Raw genomic sequence first — 22,936 nt, forward strand, 5'->3', positions numbered from 1 at the left:
GACTGTCTCATTCAAGCAGAGAACAAGGACATTCTTCTTCAACACCTAGCGTTTGTGAAAAGGCTTCTAACATACCTAGGGTACACAATAAACAAAACGAAATCACAACTGGTACCCTCTCAAAAGATAATATTCCTGGGTGCAAGCTTGATTACAACTGCCCAGATGGCTTATCTCACGCCAGACAAACAAAGGCAACTGACTACTTACTTCAAACTGATGGCAACAAAAACCCAGTTATCTGCAAGACAAATTCTGCAGGCTTTGGGCTTCATGGCATCCTGCATCCTACTAATTCCATATGCAAGACTGCATATGAGGAAACTTCAATGGTACCTAAAAAGTTTATGGAGTCAGCATTGTCACAGTCTGGAAACGATGATTCCTCTCATTCCCTGCCTACAACAGGAGTTTCTGTGGTGGGCAAAGGCATGTCAACAAAACATGGGACTGACCTTCACTCTACCCCCTGCTAGCCAAACCTTAACAACAGATGCATCAGATTATGCCTGGGCGGCCCCCATGGCGGGAAGATGCATTCAGGGCATATGGACCCCAAAACAAATGCATCTACATATCAACCAGAAAGAGATGCTAGCTGCTTAAAATGCCCTAACAGCCTTCAAGGACTTACTTCATCCAGGGAAATTACTAATAAAGATGGACAACACCACGGTCATGTGGTATATAAACAAGCAGGGGGGCACACACTCATACCCCCTTTGCAGATTAGCCATGACACTATGGGACACAGCTTTGACTTACCAAATACATCTTCAAGCTCAATTCCTGCCAGGAAAGCAAAATCCTCTGGCAGACGATTTAAGCAGAAACCTTATGGATCCTCACGAGTGGAAACTAGATCCACAAGTCTTCAGCATGATAACAAAGAAATGGGGGAGCCCAGACATAGATCTATTTGCCTCTTCTCAAAATTATCAATTGAAAAGATTCTGCACAAGGACTTATCACAGACAAGCATGGAAAGTGGACGCCCTATCCTTCAGTTGGAAAACCCTATCAGTTTACGCCTTTCCTCCTCTGCCTCTTCTTCCCAAGGTCCTCCTAAAAGTCAGACAAGAGAAACCAAAGATGATACTAATTGCCCCAGACTGGCCCCGCCAATACTGGTACCCAATCCTAAGGAACTTGTCTCAATACCCAGCTTGGACCTTACCTCAAAGACCTCAACTACTGTCCCAGCAAAACAATCAGATCCTGCACAATCAACTCCAGACACTGAACCTGGCAGCATGGCTGATCATGTAGTTATACAAGCAACACCTCTCAGTAAAGCTGTGATGGATGTCATTTTGGAAGCCAGAAGGCCTAGTACTAGAAAGTCTTATGCTGATAAATGGAAGAGATTCTGTGCTTGGAATCCAGCACAAGGAACTGATGCAGCAGAACCAAATATTCCTCCGATATTACAATATTTAAGATGCTTGACAAAGGCCCATCTTTTTCATCAATTAAAATTCATGCCTCTGCCATTTCGGCTCATTACAATACAGAGCCCCCAATCTTTTCTCATCCTTTACTAAAGCAGTATCTTAGAGGAGCCGAAAATTTAAGGCCTCCTAGAAGATCACCAATACCTGCATAGGACCTCAATTATGTGTTGGAAAAGCTCACCCTGCCTCCATTTGAACCAGCTGCTATTGCTGATCTAAAGTTCTTATCATGGAAAACAGCTCTGCTACTAGCAATTACTTCAGCAAGAAGAGTTTCAGAGCTATAGGCCCTCATGGCTGTAGAGCCTTTTATCATATTTTACCCAGACAGGGTGTCTCTGAGGAGAAATCCTACATTTTTGCCTAAGGTGGTTTCCAGTGTGGCTCTTAACCAGACTATTCATCTGCCAACCTTTTATCCAAATCCACAGAACAAGGGGGAAAGAATTCTGCATTCCTTGGGCGTGCACAGACAGTTAAGATTCTTCTTGAGCAGGACCAAAGCTCTAAGAAAAACTGAGCAATTACTAGTGGCGTATACTGCAGGATCAGAGGGAAAAGCTATTTCAAAGCAGATAAGCCACTACATTTGTTTCTGCTACTTATACCATGGTAAACTTGTGCCCAAGGGCATTAGGTCTCATTCCACCAGAGCTGCAGCTACTTCACCAGCCTTTCTCAGAGGAGTTTCAACCAAAGACATTCTAGAGGCTGCTATTTGGAGTTCTGTTCACACATTTACAAAGCATTATCATTTGCCTCTTTACTCTAAGTCCAGGGCAGGCTCTGCCACTGCAGTTCTGCAGGGTCTTATAGCCGCACCTAATGCTGTTTAGCTCCAGCCACCCAACCATAGCTTTGAGATTCTACCCAAATGTAATGACTGCAACAGTGAAACACTAAGAACATAGTACAGTTGTGTACACTTACCATAAATGTAGATGTTCGAGTGTATTCACTGTTGCAGTCCAGGTTACCCTCCCACCATCCCCCTTTCATTCTGGAGTTTCTTTCCTTATCTATCTTCTACAACCTATGTGGTGTATTTGCTTGTAGATGAAGGTAAAGTTTATATTGATGCATGTATTTATATGTACATATTTTTGCTACCTTTTTGGTGGCACCTGACATCTGGGGCAAGAAAAACTAAAGAAAATTGTGTCGGCTGCATGTTTTATATACCCCTAATGACCTGACATCATGGAAAAGGAGACAGCAACCGACACAGGACCCAAGACTTTGGAATTCAGGCTGAATGAGGACAACCTGCCAGCAGATTACCCAAATGTAATGACTGCAACAGTGAATACACTCGAACATCTACATTTATGGTAAGTGTACACAACTGTACTTGCTGTGCTAGATTTAATGAGAGCAATATTAAGCATAGTGTTCAATCCCTCAATCAGTAGTTGGAGTTGAGTAGTAACAAACCTTTGCACGATGTTCGTGTTACACTGCTGCAGTCATTACACTTGGGTTATCCTGCCGTCAGGCGGTCCCGCAGTCAGCCAGAGTTCCAAAGTCTTGGTCCGGCATCGGTTGCTGTCACTTCTTCCCTGACGTCAGTGCGCCAGGGGTATATAAGATGCATCCGATGCCATTTTCTTCAGTCTTTCTTGCCGCACGGTGCCCGAAGCAGAAGCAGTTCGCAAGTGCCGGTCGGCCGACTCCTGAGATTTTCGAAGTCGAATTTCAGATCGGAAGTCTTCAATAAAGCTAAGTACCCCGTTGGGGAAACTTTTTTCTTGCCTCAGACCGATGTCAGAAAAAGTTAATAATTGTATTTCTTGTGGGAAGCAAATACCTCATAAGGACTTCCACTCTTACTGTATTCCATGCCTAGGCCCTGATCACGACTTCACTAGTTGTCAGTTTTGTGCTAGATTTAACAAACGCACTATAAAACGTTTTGATTTTGCTTTGCACTACTTTGGCCGAAGGTTCAATTATACTATGCCGTCGGATAAACCGATGACCGCAATTCCAAAAAAACACAAAGACAAGGATAAAGACAGGCATCCGAGGTCCAAAACCGACAACGAAACCTCTTCTAGGCCAGTCGCCAGTTCTCAGTGAGGCGCTTTCGCAGCCCCTGACACCCGCTACCTCAGAGCCACAGGCTGTCTCCGACTCCCACGTGGAGACATCTAGGCCTCTGGAAACTCAAGGTATTGGGCCTACAGAAACTTATCCCTCAGATGGGTCCGGTGGCCCGCTGAACAGGCATCGGCTTCTGAGGGTGTTTTCAGACCTTCACAACTTACCATTAAAGCAACAGCCAAGACAAAAGTACCATTAAAGACAAAGAAGCAAGTACAGCATTCTCCTGGACAGTCCTCCATGCCTAAGAAACAGATGCTTAAAATGGCCGAAGACCTCCTTACTCTAATCGGGGGTTCCCATCCTCCTCCTGAGAAAAGGCCTAGGCAGGATACAGACTATGACTCCTCTGATCAGGTTTCCATTTCCTCTGATTCCTCTTCAGACCAGGGATACTCTCTACCCTCCTATGAGGACTCTGATGCTGAAGAATCTATCCCTTCAGCCTCTCCTCCTGAGGATTATTCTTTTGGGGAAACTTTACATACCATGAGGGAGCATTTCCATTGGGAAAGTCAGGATTATTCAGAATCCAAGAAAAGGCTCAGGGATTTCCTTTTATTGCCTCAGCACAGGCCGCTGGCTATTCCGCCTGTGCTAGATATTGTGGATGATGTGTTCTCTGAATCCAGCTTATCTCCTGATACTTTGCCCCCCTGCACCAGCCAAGCCAGATAGGTATTAGAGTCCCTGACTCTCTCGAGTTTCTTTATAAAAACCTTCTGCTGATCCAGAAACTATTTCCCAGGGTCCAAAAGGGGTTAAGGCTTCCATTGCAAAAAATCCAGTACCCTCTGACAGAGATTCTAGAGCTTTGGATAGATGGGGGAAGAAAGTTTACACTTCTGCAACTTTAGCAGTAAGGGCTTTAAATTGCCAGTTTCACATGCTTAAGTACCAACAATATTTAATGGCTCAGTTAAAACAGAAAATGCTTGCAATCTCAAAAGCTCCTGACTGTAAAGAAATGCAGGATTTATTGCATGCAGTTGAACAGGTGGGAAAACATACTCTGCAATGTGGTTTTGATTCTTTAGAGGCCTCTTGTAGAGCCGCAGTTACAGGTTCTGTGATTCGAAGACCTGCTTGGTTAAAAGAACAGAGTTTACCTGATCATGTTAAGGCAATTGGATGCTCCTTTACAGCATGATACCTTGTTTGGTGTTAAGGCAGAAGAGGTTTTTAAAGAAAATGGAAGATAAAGCTAAATCTATGCAAACAGTCAAGGATTTCTTACAGGTACAGCCAGCTCGATTTAGCAGAAATTGGCCAACAAAGAATTGGTCCTTTCCAGTGTCAGGCCACAGAGAGGCAGATACAGACGCACAAGAGGCAGATCTCAACCCCAAGGCTCTAACAGACGACGACAGTGGGGCACCTCAACCCCAAAAGGAGGTGAGGACAAGTCTCAACCTTACAGGAAACAGTCCCAATGACTTCCCCCTTTGTACGCCAAGCACTTCCCTTTTGGCAGCCCCCTTAGGTGGGAAACTAGCACTTTTTACTCAAAACTGGCAAACAATCACCCAAGACAAATGGGTTCTGAATATTGTGTCTCAAGGTTACAGGTTCCACTTTCACACTTTACCAAGGCTAAAAGGAATGCCAGACCTGCCACAAAATCAATGGGCAGAGGCACAAAAACAAATTTCAGCCCTCATGGACATGAGAGCTATTCAAAAAGTACCACAACAGGAACAAGGACAAGGATTTTACTCAAGACTCTTCCTGGTCCCCAGAAAGGACAAGGCCTGGAGGCCCATACTAGACATTTCAACTCTAAATACTTACCTGGATATTCCGAAATTCAAAATGTTGACATTACAGCAGCTTCTACCCATGCTGGGCAAGAAGGCTTGGCTTGTTGCTCTGGACCTCAAACAGGCATACCTGCATGTCCCTATCAGACAAAATTGCAGAAGATACCTCAGATTCAAAGCTGGTACATTGCACTACCAATTCTATGCACCGCCCTTTGGCTTATCTACTGCATCCAGGGTCTTTACAAAGTGCCTGGCACCAGTAATTGCATTTTGCAGACAAAAAGGAATTCAAATATATCCATACCTGGACGACTGCCTCATTCAAGCAGAGACAAAGGACATTCTTCTAAAGCATCTGGCGTTTGTAAAAAGGTTGCCAATTTCTCTAGGGTACACAGTAAACAAAAAGAAGTCAAAACTAGTGCCCTCACAACAGATTATATTCCTGGGTGCCAGCTTAAATACAACGACCCAGATGGCTTATCTCACGCCAGACAAACAAGTTCAACTAACTCAATATTTTCAATTACTGGCAAAAAAGTCCCATCTCCCTGCAAGAAAAATTCTGCAGGCCCTGAGATTCGTGGCATCCTGCATACTACTAATACCATATGCCAGACTGCATATGAGGAAATTACAGTGATACCTAAAAAGTGTTTGAACTCAACACACTCACAGTTTAGAAGCAGTAATACCAATGATTCCCTGCCTACAACAGGAGTTTCGATGGTGGGCACAGGCATGTCTCCTAAACAAGGGTCAGCCTTTTACTCTACCCACAGCCAGGCAAACTCTAACAACAGATGCTTCGGATTACGCCTGGGGAGCACACATGGCAGGAAAATGCATTCAGGCCAAGTGGACCACAGACCAAATGCATCTTCACATCAATCAAAAAGAGATGTTGGCTGTTCAAAATGCCCTAACAGCTTTCAAGGACCACCTGCATCCAGGACAATTATTATTAAAGACAGACAACACCACAGTAATATGGTACATAAGCAAGCGGGCACTCATTCTTATCCCCTATGCAGGCAAGCCATGACCTTGTGGAACACAGCTCTAACGTATCAAGTTCATCTGCAAGCACAGTTCCTTCCAGGAAAGAAAAATACTCTGGCAGACTAAGCAGAAATATCATGGACCCTCACGAATGGAAATTGAATCCACAAATCTTCAGCATGGTAACGCAAAAATGGGGATGCCCAGACATAGATCTTTTTGCCTCCCTACCGAATTGCCAACTACAAAAATTCTGCACAAGGACTTATCACACACAAGCACGGAAAGTGGATGCTCTCTCGTTCAGCTGGAAACACCTAAAAGTTTATGCCTTCCCACCACTGCCTCTCCTTTCAAAGGTACTCCTAAAAGCCAGACAAGAAAAACCACAGATGATCCTGATTGCTCCAGACTGGCCACACCAGCAGTGGTACCCAATCTTAAAGAACGTAACTCAAGGCCCATCATGGATTTTGCCTCAAATTCCACATGACTCAACAAAACAATCAGACCCTGCACGGTCAGCTCAAAACCCTAAACCTGGCTGCATGGCAGATTCATTAGTCAAACAGGCAACATCTCTCTCTCAAGCTGTTATGGATGTCATTTTGGAGGCCAGGAGGCCTAGCATCAGGAAAGCTTACTCAGAAAAATGGAAGAGATTCTGCGCCTGGAACCAGGCTCAAAGCCTTGACCCTCTTGTCCCAAACATTCCACAGATTTTACAATACTTAACTGAGATGCTGGACAAAGGCCTATCCTTCTAATCAATTAAGATCCACGCCTCTGCCATTTCAGCACATTACAACACGAATCCTCCTTCTCTCATCCCTTGCTAAAGCAGTACCTCAGAGGGGCAAAAAACATAAGACCGCCCCCGGAGAGCAGCAGCACCGACTTGGGACCTCAATTTAGTTTTGGAAAAACTGACTCTGCCACCATTTGAGCCAGCCAATACAGCCGATCTAAAATTTTTATCATGGAAAACAGCTCTGCTCATGGCAGTAACTTCAGCATGAAGAGTCTGAGCTACAGGCATTAATGGCAGTGGAACCTTTTATAATTTTTCATCAGGACGGGGTTTCTTTAAGGACAAACCCTACCTTTATGCCAAAGGTGATATCTAGTGTGGCTCTTAACCAAACCATCCATTTGCCAACTTTTAATCCAAACCCCCAGAATAAAGGGGAGAAGAAACTTCTGCACTCTTTGGACATACACAGGCAGCTACGCTTCTACTTGGACAAAACAAAAGCTTTCAGGAAAACTGAGCAACTGTTTGTAGCATATGCTGCAGGATCACAGGGCAAGCTATCTCAAAGCAGACCATCTCCAAATGGATAGGACACTGTATTCGTTACTGCTACACACAGCATGGAAAATCAGTCCCTAATAACATTAGGCCACATTCCACCAGGGCAACAGCCACTTCAACAGCCTTTCTCAGAGGAGAACCTGCCAAGGAAATTTTGGAGGCTGCAACTTGAAGTTCAGTGCACACCTTTACCAAGCATTACCACTTGCCTCTTTACTCTAAATCCAGAGCAGGATTTGCCACTGCAGTTCTGCAGGGCCTCATAGCCAATCGTAACTCTTTATAGACCAGCCACCCAACCTTAGCTTTGGGATTCTACCCAAGTGTAATGACTGCAGCAGTGTAACACGATGAACATAGTACAGTTTTGTACCTTCCTTAAATGTAGATGTTCGAGTGTTCACACTGCTGCAGTCCAGGTTATCCTCCCTCCATCCCCTCTGTCCTAGCTGGACGTATCTATACCTTTCTATCCCATACAACCTTTGTGGTGTATTTGCTTGTAACTGAAGGTATTGTTTTTATTTTATATATATATATTTTATTAGCTTATATGCATTACCTACCTACTTGGAGGCACCTGACATCTGGGGCAAGAATAACTGAAGAAAATGGCGTTGGATGCATCTTATATACCCCTGGCGCACTGACGTCAGGGAAGAAGCGTCAGCAACCGACGCTGGACCAAGACTTTGGAACTCTGGCCGACTGCGGGACCGCCTGACGGCAGGATAACCCGAGTGTAATGACTGCAGCAGTGTGAACACTTGAACATCTACATTTATGGTAGGTACAAAACTGTACTTTATGGCATCAGCTGGTTCCCAGGCAGTTGTCCTAAACAACTGTAAAGAGAAAGACTTGAAAGATAAGGAAGCATGGGAATCCTCCACCCTGGCTCAAAATCACTGACATAGATGACATGCCTTTACAACCAACGTGGTCCAAAGCCTATTAGCCCAAGTCCTCTGACATGTCCGCTCAGGAAGTCATTATGACTAAGGCCCAATCCAAGTTCTCTCGAGCAACACAGGACTGACATCATGTGGGTCCAAAGCAGTTAAAAAAGGCCACAGCTTTTGACACAGGAGTCTTGATGACCAAGGGTGAGGGAGGCATCCCCTTGATATAAATTTTGGGGGGAATTACCTAGGAACCATTTCAAAGTCACGGCCACCTGCCCATGACCTGAGGTCTAGTCATCCATGCCCATGTCCAAGAGGCAGCTAGGTTTGCCGCAACCAATTGTTCTGATTTTCTGCTGCTCTTGCCCAGTTTTCTCCACAGGACCTAATCAGGCTAGTGCAAGACTTAATGATTCCTCAGAGTGAGAAAATATGAGAAGAAACTTGCCTATGTGGAGCACCTTACCCCAGCAATGTTTGAGTGCTAAGTCAGAAGACACCTTGTCCTCAGCCTTACCTCCTCAGGACTTATTCTTTGGGATCACCCTTCACAGAATAAAATGATCCTTTAATTGGGGGTCTAGGGCATTTTCCCAGGCCCAAGCCAATTATAAAAGCCTCTTGAGTTTATCTCCTCCTAGACCCTTGCTTTATACCCTGCAGTCCACAATGTCTTGGATGTGTTTGCTGACATTATCATTGCAGACTGATTTCCTACCCAGGTCCCATAAAACCTGATCACTTCTGTAGAGTCCCACAAACACCTCTATAAGAATCTGGTGATGAATCCAGCAATGGTGTCTCTAGAGTCCACAGTGGGAGGATCTAAACCTTCCAAAAATCCTTTACCAAGTAATACGGAGAGGTAGTCTTCTAGACGACGACTTCTTTCGGCTTTTTCCCGGTTAGGGGTTTCCACAGCGGATCACCTGTCCACTCATGATTGGCAGTAGAGTTTTACAGTGTCGAGTTGCCAGCCCGGCACCCAACATTCTACTGAAGGCACACACACACACACACACACACACACACACACACACACACCTAGAGCCAGTTTAGAGTGTCCATTGCACCTACAGCATGTCTTTGGGATGTGGGAGGAAACCCATGCGACCACAGGGAGGACATGCAGACTCAGCACAGAAGGCACCCCAGTCAAGGATCAAACCGGAGAACCTCTTGCTGTGAGGCGACAACACTAACCGCCCCCACCACCATGGCCGCCCCCTCGACTGGCTTAGCAAAAATATCTACACCTGAGCCTCCCTGGCCATGAGCACTCTGAAGTGCCAGTTCCACATACTCTGATACCTTTAGTCTGTACAGGAACAGCTTAAAACTAGGGCAGAGAGGGGTACAGGACAAGAACCTCCAGGAGAACATCCAGGATTTATGCAGTGCAGACCAACAGGTGTCCAGGCATGCACTTAGATGTGAATCTTTGCTTTGCATGGGATACATTGTGCAGAGTTGACGCTGTGGAGTCTGTCACAAGGATATGTGCCTAGCTGAGGACACCACCTCTGTCAAACTGCGTTTAAGAGGATCTTAATGTCTGACTAGGCAAGGAGTTTCTCTTTGGACCCCCAGTTGAGAAGGTTTTTAAAAGGCTGGAGCAGAGGGGGAAGCATATTAAGTTGGTAAAATAATTTTATCTAGTACTCTGGTACAATAAAACTATCCCAGCAACCCCCTGGTCCTTTCCCCCAAAAGCAGGAAAAAATTAATTCACCTAGAGGAAAAGGCAATGGTACAAAATAAAGTGGCAGACCAAACAACACTGTAGAGCTGGGAGACTTTAACCCAGCCTCTGATAGTGAGCAGCTGTGACAATATTCAACACCTCCTTTCCCTATCTTGAACCTCAACCCAACCCCCAAACACCCCTACCTTCCTGGGAAGAAAGCTGATCTCATTCCTTAGTCATTGGAAGGAGATTACTCGGGACACGGTACTACAGCTTATAGGAAAGGGTTACTCCCTGCAGTTTTGAAAGATTCCACCCTTTCTAGGCATCTCCTCTCCCCAAAATCATCAAATAAAATTGATGCCATCCCTCATAAAGACCCTCTTACAACAGGGTTCCTTTCAACCAGTCTTGCTAGAAGAGGCAAGCACAGAATTTCTGATATACCATTAAAAAATAAAAAGGGATCTGGAGCTGTACTGAACCTCTCAAGACACTATTGTACCCAAATTCAGAATGTTAAGCCGACAAAAACATTTTCCCCTCATCTTTCCAAAGGCTTGGGTAGTGGCTGTGACTTGAGAGATGCCTACCTTCATGTTCCTATCCTCCAGGAGCGGAGGAAGTTCTTATATTTTCAGGCAGCAGGGGCTCTACCAATTTTCCTTACCATTTGGCTTTTCCACTGCACCCAGCATATTTACCAAACATCTGGCACCAGTTGATGCATTTTGCAGAACCAAGGGTGTCCACTTTTTACCCCATATTTAGAGTGTTGCTTGATCCAGGCAGCATCAGCAGCAGCTTGCCTTTTCAGCTGTGCAAATCTCCATAGATTGCTTTCAGAAGTTGGGCCTCCCCCAGAATATCTATACATTACAGTTGACACCAGGGTTAACCTTTCTGGGAGGCAAACCTATATTCTGTCCAATTGAAGACATTTTTAACAGAAGAAAAATTATGCCTCTCTCAGAATACTTACTGCTTCTGCACAGCAGACAGACCATCACAGTAAGGTAATTTCTGGTTATGCTGTGATATGACTTCATGTATCCTGATGATTCCACTGACAAAATTGCACATGAAGCTGCAGTGGTTCTTGAAAACTTGCAGGTCCCAGTACCAGCACCCCTAAAAACACCAATACCTCTCCCGCTATGCTTGGAAAAACATTATGGTAGGAGGAAGGTATAAAAGCTAACCCAGCAGTCCCTTTTCCATCTCCAAGAAGCAGTCCATACTTTAATCAGAGACCTAGACCTGGCTTGGGTGTGAATCTAGCAGAATTCAAAGACCAAAGGACATGGGTCAAGCACTTGGTAGCTCAGTACATCAATACTGGCCTTGAGAGCATTCAAAGAAATTGTACCAGGAGCAATAAAAGATATCCGTGGACAATACTCCTGTGATGTGGTGTGTTAAGCAGGGATGCACTCATTCCTACCACCTATGCAGACTAGCTAAAGAACTATGGGAGCTGCATCTGACACCCATAACATCATACATCCCAGTTCAGAACAACCCACTGCCAGACAGTCTGAGCATATCCCTCCGAGACACCCAAGTGGATGATGAAAAGAGAGGGGCTGTTGTGGACCCAACACAGGGGCTTCTAGAGGTAAACTTTTTTTTCCTCAGAATAGGCAGCTTAGCAAGTTCTGTTTAGTGAACTCCAGGGAAGTGCTTAAAGCACAGTCGTCGTCTTCAGCTGGACAGACCCGTGTGCTTGTCTTCTAATACCCTTCATTCCCAGGGTATTTCAAAAAGTGAGAGCAGTCAGACCAACAGTGATGCAAATTGCTCCTTATTGACCCCTCCTCTTCACTGTCTCGAAAGGAGGGTCATTAAATTTCCCCTCTGCATGGGCCTTCTAACCTAGAGCAAGTGTTTGTCATCCATCCCAACTTGAGGACATTCAGTATGACAGCATGGTGGATTGGTTGTTGATCCCGTCCTGTTAGCAAGCAATCCTAAAGGAGGTTAAAAAACCTAGTCCCAGGCAAAACAGAAAATGTTTTTGATCGTAAGTTCTACTCACCAAAGTAAGGTTACAAGTACTAGAAGATCTTTTCCTCCTGTATAAAGGATCATCTTGCTCTTATGCAAAAGTACGTGCTGCAACTAGATTTCCCTGCCTCTATAGAATGTCAGTGGTGCAGGTTGTGCTCCTCCTGAGAAACATTGGACTTGTGTGCCTCAGACAAGAAAGACCTGAATATGGTAGCAATCAACAACACTTTATACGGATGTCAGGCCACTGGGGCATTATCCATCTGGGGGATGGGGGATGATTCTAGTATTCAGGTCAGCCGAATGTTTCTGCATGGCAGAAAGTCTCAAGACTTCATACTGCAAAACCGATGTACCAAGGATCTAAAGCGTGGTAAGTTTACACATCTGTACTTTGTCATGCTATCAGAACAAGTTGGTCAGTTGGGGTGATAGTTGTGGAGGCATGAGGAGATGTCCTGAGGGAATTAAAAAAAAAAAAAAAAGGATTTGTGTGTGAGTATGCACCATGTCTTAGAAGAATTGAAAGCAGCTTCACCTTGAACTTTCTAGTTCAAATAAGGGAACTTGTCAATTCTTGAACATGTTTTATTCTTGGAAAGGTTTTTGATTGTTGGAGTGAAATGAGGACTGATGGTTAGCATGGCATTTAACCAAGACTCTGGGGACACCAGCATACCTCTCAACTGTCCAGATTTTTGCCTCATATTTTTGGTCTCTTCTTTAATGGCAGACATTTTAGTTTGACTGCATATCCTTCAGAAAATGCATGCTAACACAAAATCTGTTACTGAGTTGATAAGACCAATATTTAAGACCTGTTGCTGTTTTGGGCCTTTGTCCCATTGTGAATTTTGGCTTTGTCCAGCTTTCTTGCATGAAGGGGTTGAGATTCATGGACACCAGTTTGGGATGTGCAAGGCGTGGTTCCCATAAAATAAGTTCTAAAAATTTGGGGGCACATAGGTGTATATGGAGTGTCCACTGACAGGAATCACAATCTGCTGTTGTAGCCCTGCTATCTACATAGTACTTTTATAGGTAGGTAACTAAGGTCAATAATATGCATCATTCTTATGAAGTTGTAATTTTCATTGAAAGACTTGCTTGATTTAAGGAGAACAGCACGCACTTAATCTTTTTTTCAACTACTTTTAGGTGAAGAGGAGTATATTTGCTTCACCCGAGAGTGTAACTGGAAAAGTCGGTGTTGGAACGTGTGGAATTGCAGACAAACCCATGACACAGTACCAAGATACATCTAAATATAACGTGCGGCATCTGATGCCACAGTAACAGAGAAAGGATGATGGCATAGAAGTTTTGCTCTTTTCTAGCACAGAGTTATGTAACTTATACTTCATAGACTGCTTATAAGTATTTGTGTATTCTTTATAATAAAAGTGTGGCTTTAAACTGCAGTGACAGCTGTCCAGTTTAAACAGAACTCTTTTGTAAAATTTACAACAGATTAGCTTTCCAGATTAAGAGTTTCAATTTTGATTACATTATTATTTTGTACATAAAGGAAGGATGTACTTTTTTTTAAACCTGTGGTCTCAAGTTTCTCAGTAGCCCCCCTCCAAAAAAATTTAAAAAAGTTGAGAGTGTAATAAAGGGACCCAATGGTTTTAAGTTTGCTTGTTCAGATGTATTTTTTTTAACTTCACAGTGACTAGTAGACAAAAATCTAGCTGTTTTGTTGTACTGCTTATGCATATCTGTTTGGCTTCAGATCAAGTCATTAAGCAATCATGCTGGTTATGCATTGTCTGATACCTAGTTGGGGGTTAATGGGAATGGTAATTTTTTTATGCACTCAATTATTTATATATTTAACATCTGGTTTCTGTTGCCCACAAGCCATATTCTGGCACAGGGGCTGAAAAGACATTGGGGCCATAGTATGCCATCCGTAAGCAATGGAGGCATATTTAGCTTTTTGTTTAATATTTTGATTTGGGAGGTCCTGGGTGAAGTAACATGTCTACATTCTTAATATAGTCAGCAAGAAGTGGAATGCCACACTGTGAGCAAGCTTGCTTATGATGATCAACCAGGACTCCCATGCACTAGCACTGGCCCCCAGTTTCCAAGATGGAAGTGTTGCATAAATGTTACTAATTACTTATGTGTACATGCACAAAAGCATCTTGCTGAGTCCCCCAACATCAGAGGTACTTACTAAACTTGTACAGTTTGCCTGCTGAGCTGCCTTATGAAAAGGGTGGTATTTCAAGCATCCTCCGTACTGTTATAGAAGGAAGTAGTAGTCCACAAAAAAAAAAATCACAAAAACTAATAGGCCAAAAAAAATGCTATAAAGAAAATAAAGTGGACTACTGAGGATAAGAAAGAAATTATGTATTTTTACTATTATGCAAGAAGCTCAGAATTTTCAGACAGAAGATATACAAAAAGAAATTAAAGGAAAGAAAAATACTTCCACAAGAGAAACTGTCAGAAGCTTCAAAAAAAAATTCATTAATGCAGCAAGTTTGTGAAAAGCATTATATAGACCAAGAAAGCTTGGGCCATTTGGCAAAAGAAGCGACTGAGGAAGAGCAAAAAATATAAAGAATAAAATCTAGAGACTTTTGAAAGGTATAAAAAAGAAATATGAACATGGGAAAGAAAGAGGCCTGATATGGTGCAATATTTATGCAAAGGAGAAAGCCAAATAAATCAACACAAAAAAAGCAGTCCCAAAGATATTCGAATAGAAATAGAAGCCAAAGCATCCAGATATGGAAAAATTTACAATAAAAAAATAAGATCACAAAGAGCCTGTTGAACAGAAGATTAGTAAAGTAGAAGTTAAAAAAAATATATAGAAGTTATGGAATACGTGTGAAGTGAAGGATTTACTGTAGAAAGTCTAAAACAGGTTGTATCACAGCATGATGGAACGGCGAGTCCCCAAAGTAAGGCGAAACGGGAGATGCAGGAGACATGAAGAAGAAATAGGAACACGTGAAAGAAAAAAATTAATATGATGCAATATCTATGCAAAGGAGAAAGCAAAACTAATATTAAAAGAGCAGCACCAAATATATTTGAAGAGAAATACAGGCAAAGGCATCCAGACATGAAAAATTTTACAATACAAAAAATAAAATGGAGGAAAAGTAGAAAAAAATTAATAAAGGAGAAATTAAAAAAAAAAAAACGGAGGTTATGGATTACTTGTGAAGTGAAGGATTTAGTGTAGAAAATCTACCATAACATCACAGCAGGATAGAGCAATGGGATCCCTAAATTAAGAAAAACCAGTAGAGTGGGATACATCTGATCAGTTGCCGAAGATACTTTGGGACCCTTCCATAGAAAACCAGTACAAATGTCCAGTTGGAGTTTCACAGCAAGGGAAGGAACGGGAAACTGTGGCAACTCTGACGTAGTCAATGTTGTGGAGTGATAGGCTGGTGAGTTCCCATATGAAAGAGAAGTGGATGACACAGGACGAAACTGAAGAGAATGTGGGCACAGGAAGATGTTCTGGAGCTTTCTATAGAATGCCCACAGGAAATGGAAAACAAAGAATGTGCACTCAATTTAGAAGAAAATGATCTGAGACAGGAGTTTGATTTAATAGAGATGGACAGGCATTAAAATCAATGAAAGAAATAGACTACAGAAAGACAATAAATCCCAAAAAGTTAGAAGTTTGATAAAACAAGTGAACGCAGTAATTAGGACTGCCCATAGAGATTCATGCGGTATAACAGAAGTAAATAAAATATATTACTGTTCAGCTAAATTAATAACAGTCTTACCACAAACACAGTGTAGTAAGGAAAAGGAAGGGGAGAAATCGGATGCCATCATGGAAGTATTGAATAGAGAACTGTAAAGCAAGTAAGACGAGAAGTGTCGCTGTTGAGGGAACAATCAACAAAAATAAGACATGATAAAAAGCGATGTGCAGTATCGGAACAGATTGGGCTGTATCATGCACTATTGCAAATAAACTAAATAATCAGCACATGCAGAAAAACTTAGATATGTAGGTAAATATAAAGGAAAAGTTCAAAATAAGCAATTTATTGATGACCCAAAAAGGTCTTGTAGAGAATTGGAAACAAGGCAAAAAGAATTGAAACGCCACCAAAAAATAAATACATTTTGGAGAAATATCTATGAAGATCCTGTGAAACACAAAGATGCTAAATGGATAGAAATAGTGTAAAAAAATAAATAAATAGTTCAAATGTACAGGATATGATATGGGATGAAGTAACAGCCACAGAGATTGAAACAAAGTTAAGAAAAGCTCCTAGTTGGAAAACCCCAGGCCCAGATTCAGTACTTAACTTATGGCTAAAAGTATTAGCATCTTTATATGAAGATTTAGCTGTGACTAAGAACTGTTTGTATGTGCACCCCGAACAGACACCACCCTGGTTAACAGGGAAAAAACGATACTCCTACTTGAGTGAAACCTGCAAGCTATCCCAAAAACCGTAGACCAAAAACTTGCCTTCCAACAATGTGTAACCTATACACTGGAATTGATGCCAACAGAATTTGTAGTGATTTAGAAGAAAACTCTATCATGGCAATAGAACAAAAGAGTAATAAAAAAAGTCATGGAACAAAGGATCATTTGTTAAATAAAGTCATAATGGAGAACTGTAAAAAGGGGAATAATCCAAGTATAGCAAGGATGGACTACAAAAAAGCATTTGACAGTATCCCAAAATCATGGATAAATGAGTGCTAAAAAAATGTGTAAGATACACACCTTACACTGACCGATTACATTACAGCAACCATGAAACATTGGCAAACCATTTTGCAGTTAAGCCATGATAAAGGGAAAATTACTCCAGGGATAAAAATTCAAAGGGGGAGATTCCAGGGTGACTGTCACCTCTGCTTTTTTGTGTGGCTGTTAACCCATTAAGCTGTCTACTGTAACAGATTAGTTCATGGCTACAATTTGGCTCCCAGAAAACAAAGTGCAAAGACTTATGTTCTTTTTGTAAATGATTTTAAAATTGTACAGCTCATCATATGAGGAGCTGAAAGCACAGCTGCAAGTAGTGAAAACATTTTCAGATAATGTGATTTGGTCTTGTTAAATGTGCAAAAGCAAATCAGGAAAGCTGCAGCACCTAGAAAATGTCAGTTTAGGACAGGAATGTGATGGAATATGATGTAAAAGAATTTGAGCAAGAGGGAGTGTGTTAATATTTGCTATTTGATGACGGCTCAACAATAAAACAAACAAAATGCGAATAAAACTTAGGAATATTTTAGAAGTATTTTAATACTGAAAACAGCGTTGACATCTAGGAGCAGAGTTCAAGCTGTAAATAAATTTGCTCTTCCTGTCGTAATTTACAGCTTTGCAGTGATTGACTGGTCCCAAAAAGTGTTGGATAGGTTGGACAGGAAAACCAGAAGAATGATTCATGCTCATTGAATGATTTATGAAAATCAGTGCATACCAAGATTATATATTCCCCATTCTGAGGGAGGCATGGGCCCCTCAAAATTGATTACTTGTATAGATCTGCAATCGTGAGACTACATACATATCTGCTGACCTCACAAGACCCAAATGTAGTGAAAATTTTGAAACATGAGGAGAATAAGTCTAAGATGACTTCCCTGTGTAGTTTAGCAGAAGCATATCAGCATCAAGTGGGAATGGAAATCAAACCAGAAGTAGATATAAATCAGCCAGCAACTGAATGTGCCAAAAAACGAGAGCGCCTATAAGGTGAAGGATCAGATGAAAAGGCAAGAAAAGTGGAAAATGCTTAAATATAGTTGCAAGTATAGAAAATTCTTGCAATACCCTCATGTTGATCAGGATCGAATGCAGGAATGGATAAGGAGAGGTGAATTTAAACCAAAAGATGAAAGTTAATATTGGTGGCCAAAGATGCTCCACTTACCTACATGTTGGTTTAAAAAGTCCATTAAATGTGGGAGAAACAGAGAAATGTTGGTTTTTTGAAACAGAATTGGAAACAGTCACGCATCTTGTTGCTAGGTTTGGTGTACTAATGCCAGAAGGATTGTATACTGAAAGGCATAATAATGTGGCAAGACTGTTGTAATGGGGATTGTGCAAATATTATAACATTGAAGTAGCTGAAAAACACTGGAAAATGATCCGCAAAGCATTATAGAAAAGCAAAATTTATATCACATGGGATCCCTATTACCAATAGTTCAGAAAATAGATGCAAGAAAACTAGATATAGTGGTCCATGGGAAGAAGACAAAAGTAACATTGATCGTTGAAATTGCTAAAAATAAGATGGAAAAAGGGCCAATCAATCACTGCAACCCAACTGTTTACTAGAATAAAAGAAATAAAAACTGAGTGCTTTCGTCTGCATTCAAATATATATAGGCTTCATCAGAGTGTCTACCATCGACGATGCTGTTTAATTTCAAAAGGACAACCAGTCATAGACAAGGTAGTGCACATTGCAGGGTGATGTCGAAAACACTAGTTAGATAGGAATTGTAGTATATTGTATACATGAATAATGTTTGTAAAGTTCATTACAAAAACCCATTGCAAAGTTAAAATTGTAAATGTATAACTATAAATATTGCAATAAATGCTAAACTCACAGTGAAAGTGTGTTGTCAAGCAGCTGAAGTTCAGTTTTCTAAAATCATTCCAGTAAGTGTTTATAAATACTTGGAAATGTAATTAAAAGTAAATGTGTCAAATTAGTCAAGTAAAATAGATTGGTGCTGCCATATTTACACCACTGCAGCTCGTTTTTAATACACAAGCAGTGGGAATGCTATTACTGATGCCTAGTGCTAATGAAACATAAAGCCTTATCTGCCAGTATATTTCTTTACACTTAAATTGTCAACATCTCCACTAAACTGGCAGCTGTTGCCCTATCAGTGATGAAAAATGTAAACTTGTTAAAATTGGAGCAGTCAGTAGTATGCCTGTATAATACATTCATTGTTTTCCTACGTTTAATGTCAGAAATGCTCCCGAATGTTTTCTTTCAGCTAATTGTTTTCCCAATACAGAAAGCAGTGCAAGAACTGCATGTGGCAAGATAAACTATAAAGGAGGTATTGCAGTCACACCTCCCAGGGTAAGGTATAGTTCTTACAAAATTCTCCACTAAAACATAAGCACCCTCATTAATAAACCTGCAACATTTGCAGGGTCCACATTTGCGCATTGATCCATATGCCCTCTTTAATATGTCTCTACTACCTGGCACTTACAAAAGATTTTATATTCCTACCCTTGGAAAAAACATCAGTGGAGTAGCAACTAAGAGTTTTTTTTTTTTTTTTTTTTTTTTTTTAAGTTCACTAGGAAAAACTACATCCCAAAATAATGTAATAATAGTGTAAAAAAGATGTGTTTACTGTACTGGATAGAAAAAAAAAATAGGAGTGGACCTGTTTGTCTTTTCGGCTTTTCCCAGTTAGGGGTCACCACAGCGGAACTCTGGTCTGCTAATGATTGGCAGTAGATTTTTATGGTGCCGAGTTGCCAGCCCGACGCCCAAACTTCAGCAAAGGCACGCCCATTCACGCATGTCTTTTGAAGGCCACTCAACCGCTGGGAGGACATGCAGACAAACAGAAGGCACTCCAGCCGAGAATCGAACAGGAGAACCTGTTGTTGTGAGGCAACAACACTACCGCTATACCACTGCGGCTTCTCAAAATTGATATTAGTGCCTTCAGTAAAGTCCACAATAACACTGGAAGGAGCTGACCTGATTCTCAAAATAGGCAAAAATCGGTCAATGCAATGTTTAACCACTTCATTTTTTTATTCTGTTGAGCAGCTGTAGAGAGTAACCATTTTCAATAAACATTCCAATCAAATGTCTAATTTCATTATCAAAATTACTGTCCTAAGATGATATTCTCGAGAGCCTAACTATCCATCTGGCCCTTGACGACTGACCTTTTTTGGTGAAAGGGGGGTGGCAGCTATCAAAATGTAAATAAGCATTAAAGAAAGTCTCCTTCCTAGAAATGCTAAAGGAATAACCGTCATTAATATGTTTCTTTTCTGGCAAAATGTCCAAATAGTTAATCCTGTTAACACCATGAGAGTAGGCGAACATAAGAAAACCTGTAGAATTTTGCCAAAGGGGATGGGTTTTCTACCATTGTTCTAACATGCCTTTCCTAAGGATAATAACGTCATCAAGAAACCTAAACTAATCATGGACCAATGCACAGAAATGAGGGGATGAACACTACTTTTTTCTCCCACATAGCCGACATCATGTTGGCATACAGTGGGACACATGCCGTGCCTATGTCTACACTGCATCTGCTGGTAATACTTTCCTTCATAGTATATGAAATTGTTTAACATCAAGTCAAGGAGGGTAGTAACCACACATACATTGTGGGTGAACAAGTGTGTATATTCAGAAAGGAAGTAAAAAAAAATTCCATTCTAACAGCATGAGGGATAACTAAATGGTCCACATCTACAGTGATAAATATATCATTGTATTGCAGTGTGTCTAATATTTGCAAAAGATGCCGTGAGTCCTTTAAAATGTAAGTTTTGAATTCTAAAATGGATTTACGTTTATAGTCCACAAATTTTGCCAACATTAGCTGACACAATGGTCCTCAATGGGGGATTGGCAGTACATTTGGATTTTTGGAATACCAAATGTGGATGTTATCTTTGGCTTACTAACATTAAGATATTCCCACCCTTTGTGGTTAATATCCCCAACTTTTCTTGATTATCATACCAATTGTATTTTTGCATTTCTGAATGCTTTTTTTGCCAGTGGGTCTAAATATAAAGCAAATAAAGGGGAAAGAGGATACCCCTACCTGTTTCCTCTGTTCAAACGTACTTTATCAGAGAGGAACCCTCCCACTTTAATCTTTGCTTCCAATTCCTTATGTAGCCTCCTAATTGACCGTATTGTTCTAACAGGGAATACAAATGCTTCCATTGCCCTACTCGTAAAATCCCAGTTCGTGACCTACCACCAGTGGTATTTCCTTACATTGTGCTTCTCTCTGGATCATCTTTATTCTGTTACTGTCGAATGTTTTAACTCCTCTCCACAAAACCACATTGATCCATTTCTGTCAGTTCTGGCAATACCTTTGCCATTCTTTTAGCTAGTATAGATATAAACACTTTGTAATCATGGTTTAAAATTGAAATGAGTCTATATGAAGATGGGTCTTTACCGTTCTTGGGAAATACGGCCACCACAGCTTTCTTCCAAGATGTCGGTGTTCCCCTACTTTTAAAATACTGGTAAACAAAATCTTCCAAATCGATAACTTTACTAACTTTGAAATTTCTACAGGAATATCATCTGTTCCTGGAGACTTTCCTAACTCTTGACTGTACATCACCATTTTTAATCTCATCTCTGCCCATTTTAACTTTTTTTTTTTTTTTTATCACCTGTGATACAGCAATCTTGCATTTCTGTGAAAGTATTAAAACCATATTAACAAATTCACATTTGCAACTATTATAGGGTATATAACAATATATGTGATGTATAATCTAAGCAACAGTACATAAATTATTCAACTCCTGCCTTCTCATAAACCTCATTCTTCCTCCAAAACATTTTTCTGTATGTATTCTTCCCACAATTTCCAGTTCTTTTATGTAATTTACTCGTACCTTTTTCTAACGATACCACTTCTGTTTATCTCTGTTACAATGTTCTCTACTTCAAGCATGGTTGGTTTAGATTTTGATTTCCATTTTTTTAGTAATCGCTTTTTGCCAGCCACTAGAATTAAAATTAACAGGGCCTTACTATGTCTAGGCAATTTAGATCAAGTATCCCAGCTCAAGAAAAAAAAATCCTTGTAGTCTTTTGCTTACCCAGTGATCCTGATAGAGTACTCTGTAGGGAGTTTTTAAAGTCCGTCAACTCCTTACACTCCCAAAACATATGATTTGATGTCAGTTTTCATTCTATCCAACTGTTGGGTTGGGATCCGAACCTGGGATCTGACTTGGACATTACTAAAGCTCATGGTAACCAAGAAGCTCTCAAGCCTCTCCCTTATCCATAATACATCAACCCCTAACATATCCCAGATCATGTTTGCTGTTTTTTGAGAAAAGATGTGATCAGCAGTAGCTCTCGAGTTTCATCAGATAGAATTTTTTTCCCTTAAAATCTCTCTAATATTTTAGGTTTCTCTCGCATACTTGATCCCTTACCCTTGTACTTTATTATATGCCTGCTTTACTATTGTTGTTAGTTTTCCTCCCCTTTTCTTTTATACATGCTGGTGTAATTCTTGTATTGCTGTTTTTTTTTTTTACCTTTTTTGCTGATGTGGCTGAGAAGGGTCCTTCAGGCGTCAAAAAGTGTTAAATGTGGGTGGGCACAATTGCCTCTTTCAGATGCCCACACTCTTTGTGTATATTGTTTAGGCATGCAGCATCTTCAGGAAGATTGCTGTATTTCCCACAATTTCAATCCCAGGGCTCTAATGGATAGGAAAAAACAAGCTTATCCTGAAATGTTTGTTGCCATCATCCTTTGGTGAAGCTATTGCTGTGGCTGAATATCCTTAAAGCTAAGGAGTCCAAATCTCTGTATCCGAAGCCTTCCACTTCCTCAACTCCAACTTTGGATTCTTCTAGGAAGAGATCTAAATCTGATCTGAGAAAAGATCTCAAAGTTCCTCTCCTACAAATCTGAAGAAGAAACTAATGGCTC

The 22,936-nt window shown here is 41.1% G+C and overlaps 1 protein-coding gene across 1 annotated transcript in view; it reads left to right on the forward strand.

Moving 5' to 3' along the window:
* The window catches only part of SMNDC1 (survival motor neuron domain containing 1), a 759,314-nt gene extending 745,440 nt beyond the window's left edge, over positions 1-13,874 (forward strand). The window contains exon 5 of the mRNA XM_044055698.1: positions 13,398-13,874. Coding sequence (XP_043911633.1) covers positions 13,398-13,535 — 138 coding nt within the window. The 3' untranslated portion in view covers positions 13,536-13,874. The remainder of the gene's footprint in view (positions 1-13,397) is intronic.
* The last annotated feature ends 9,062 nt before the right edge of the window (positions 13,875-22,936 follow it).

The sequence above is a fragment of the Protopterus annectens genome, chromosome 14.part0 (genome assembly GCF_019279795.1).
Source record: "Protopterus annectens isolate FY-2018-M chromosome 14.part0, PAN1.0, whole genome shotgun sequence".
Taxonomy (NCBI): domain Eukaryota; kingdom Metazoa; phylum Chordata; order Ceratodontiformes; family Protopteridae; genus Protopterus; species Protopterus annectens.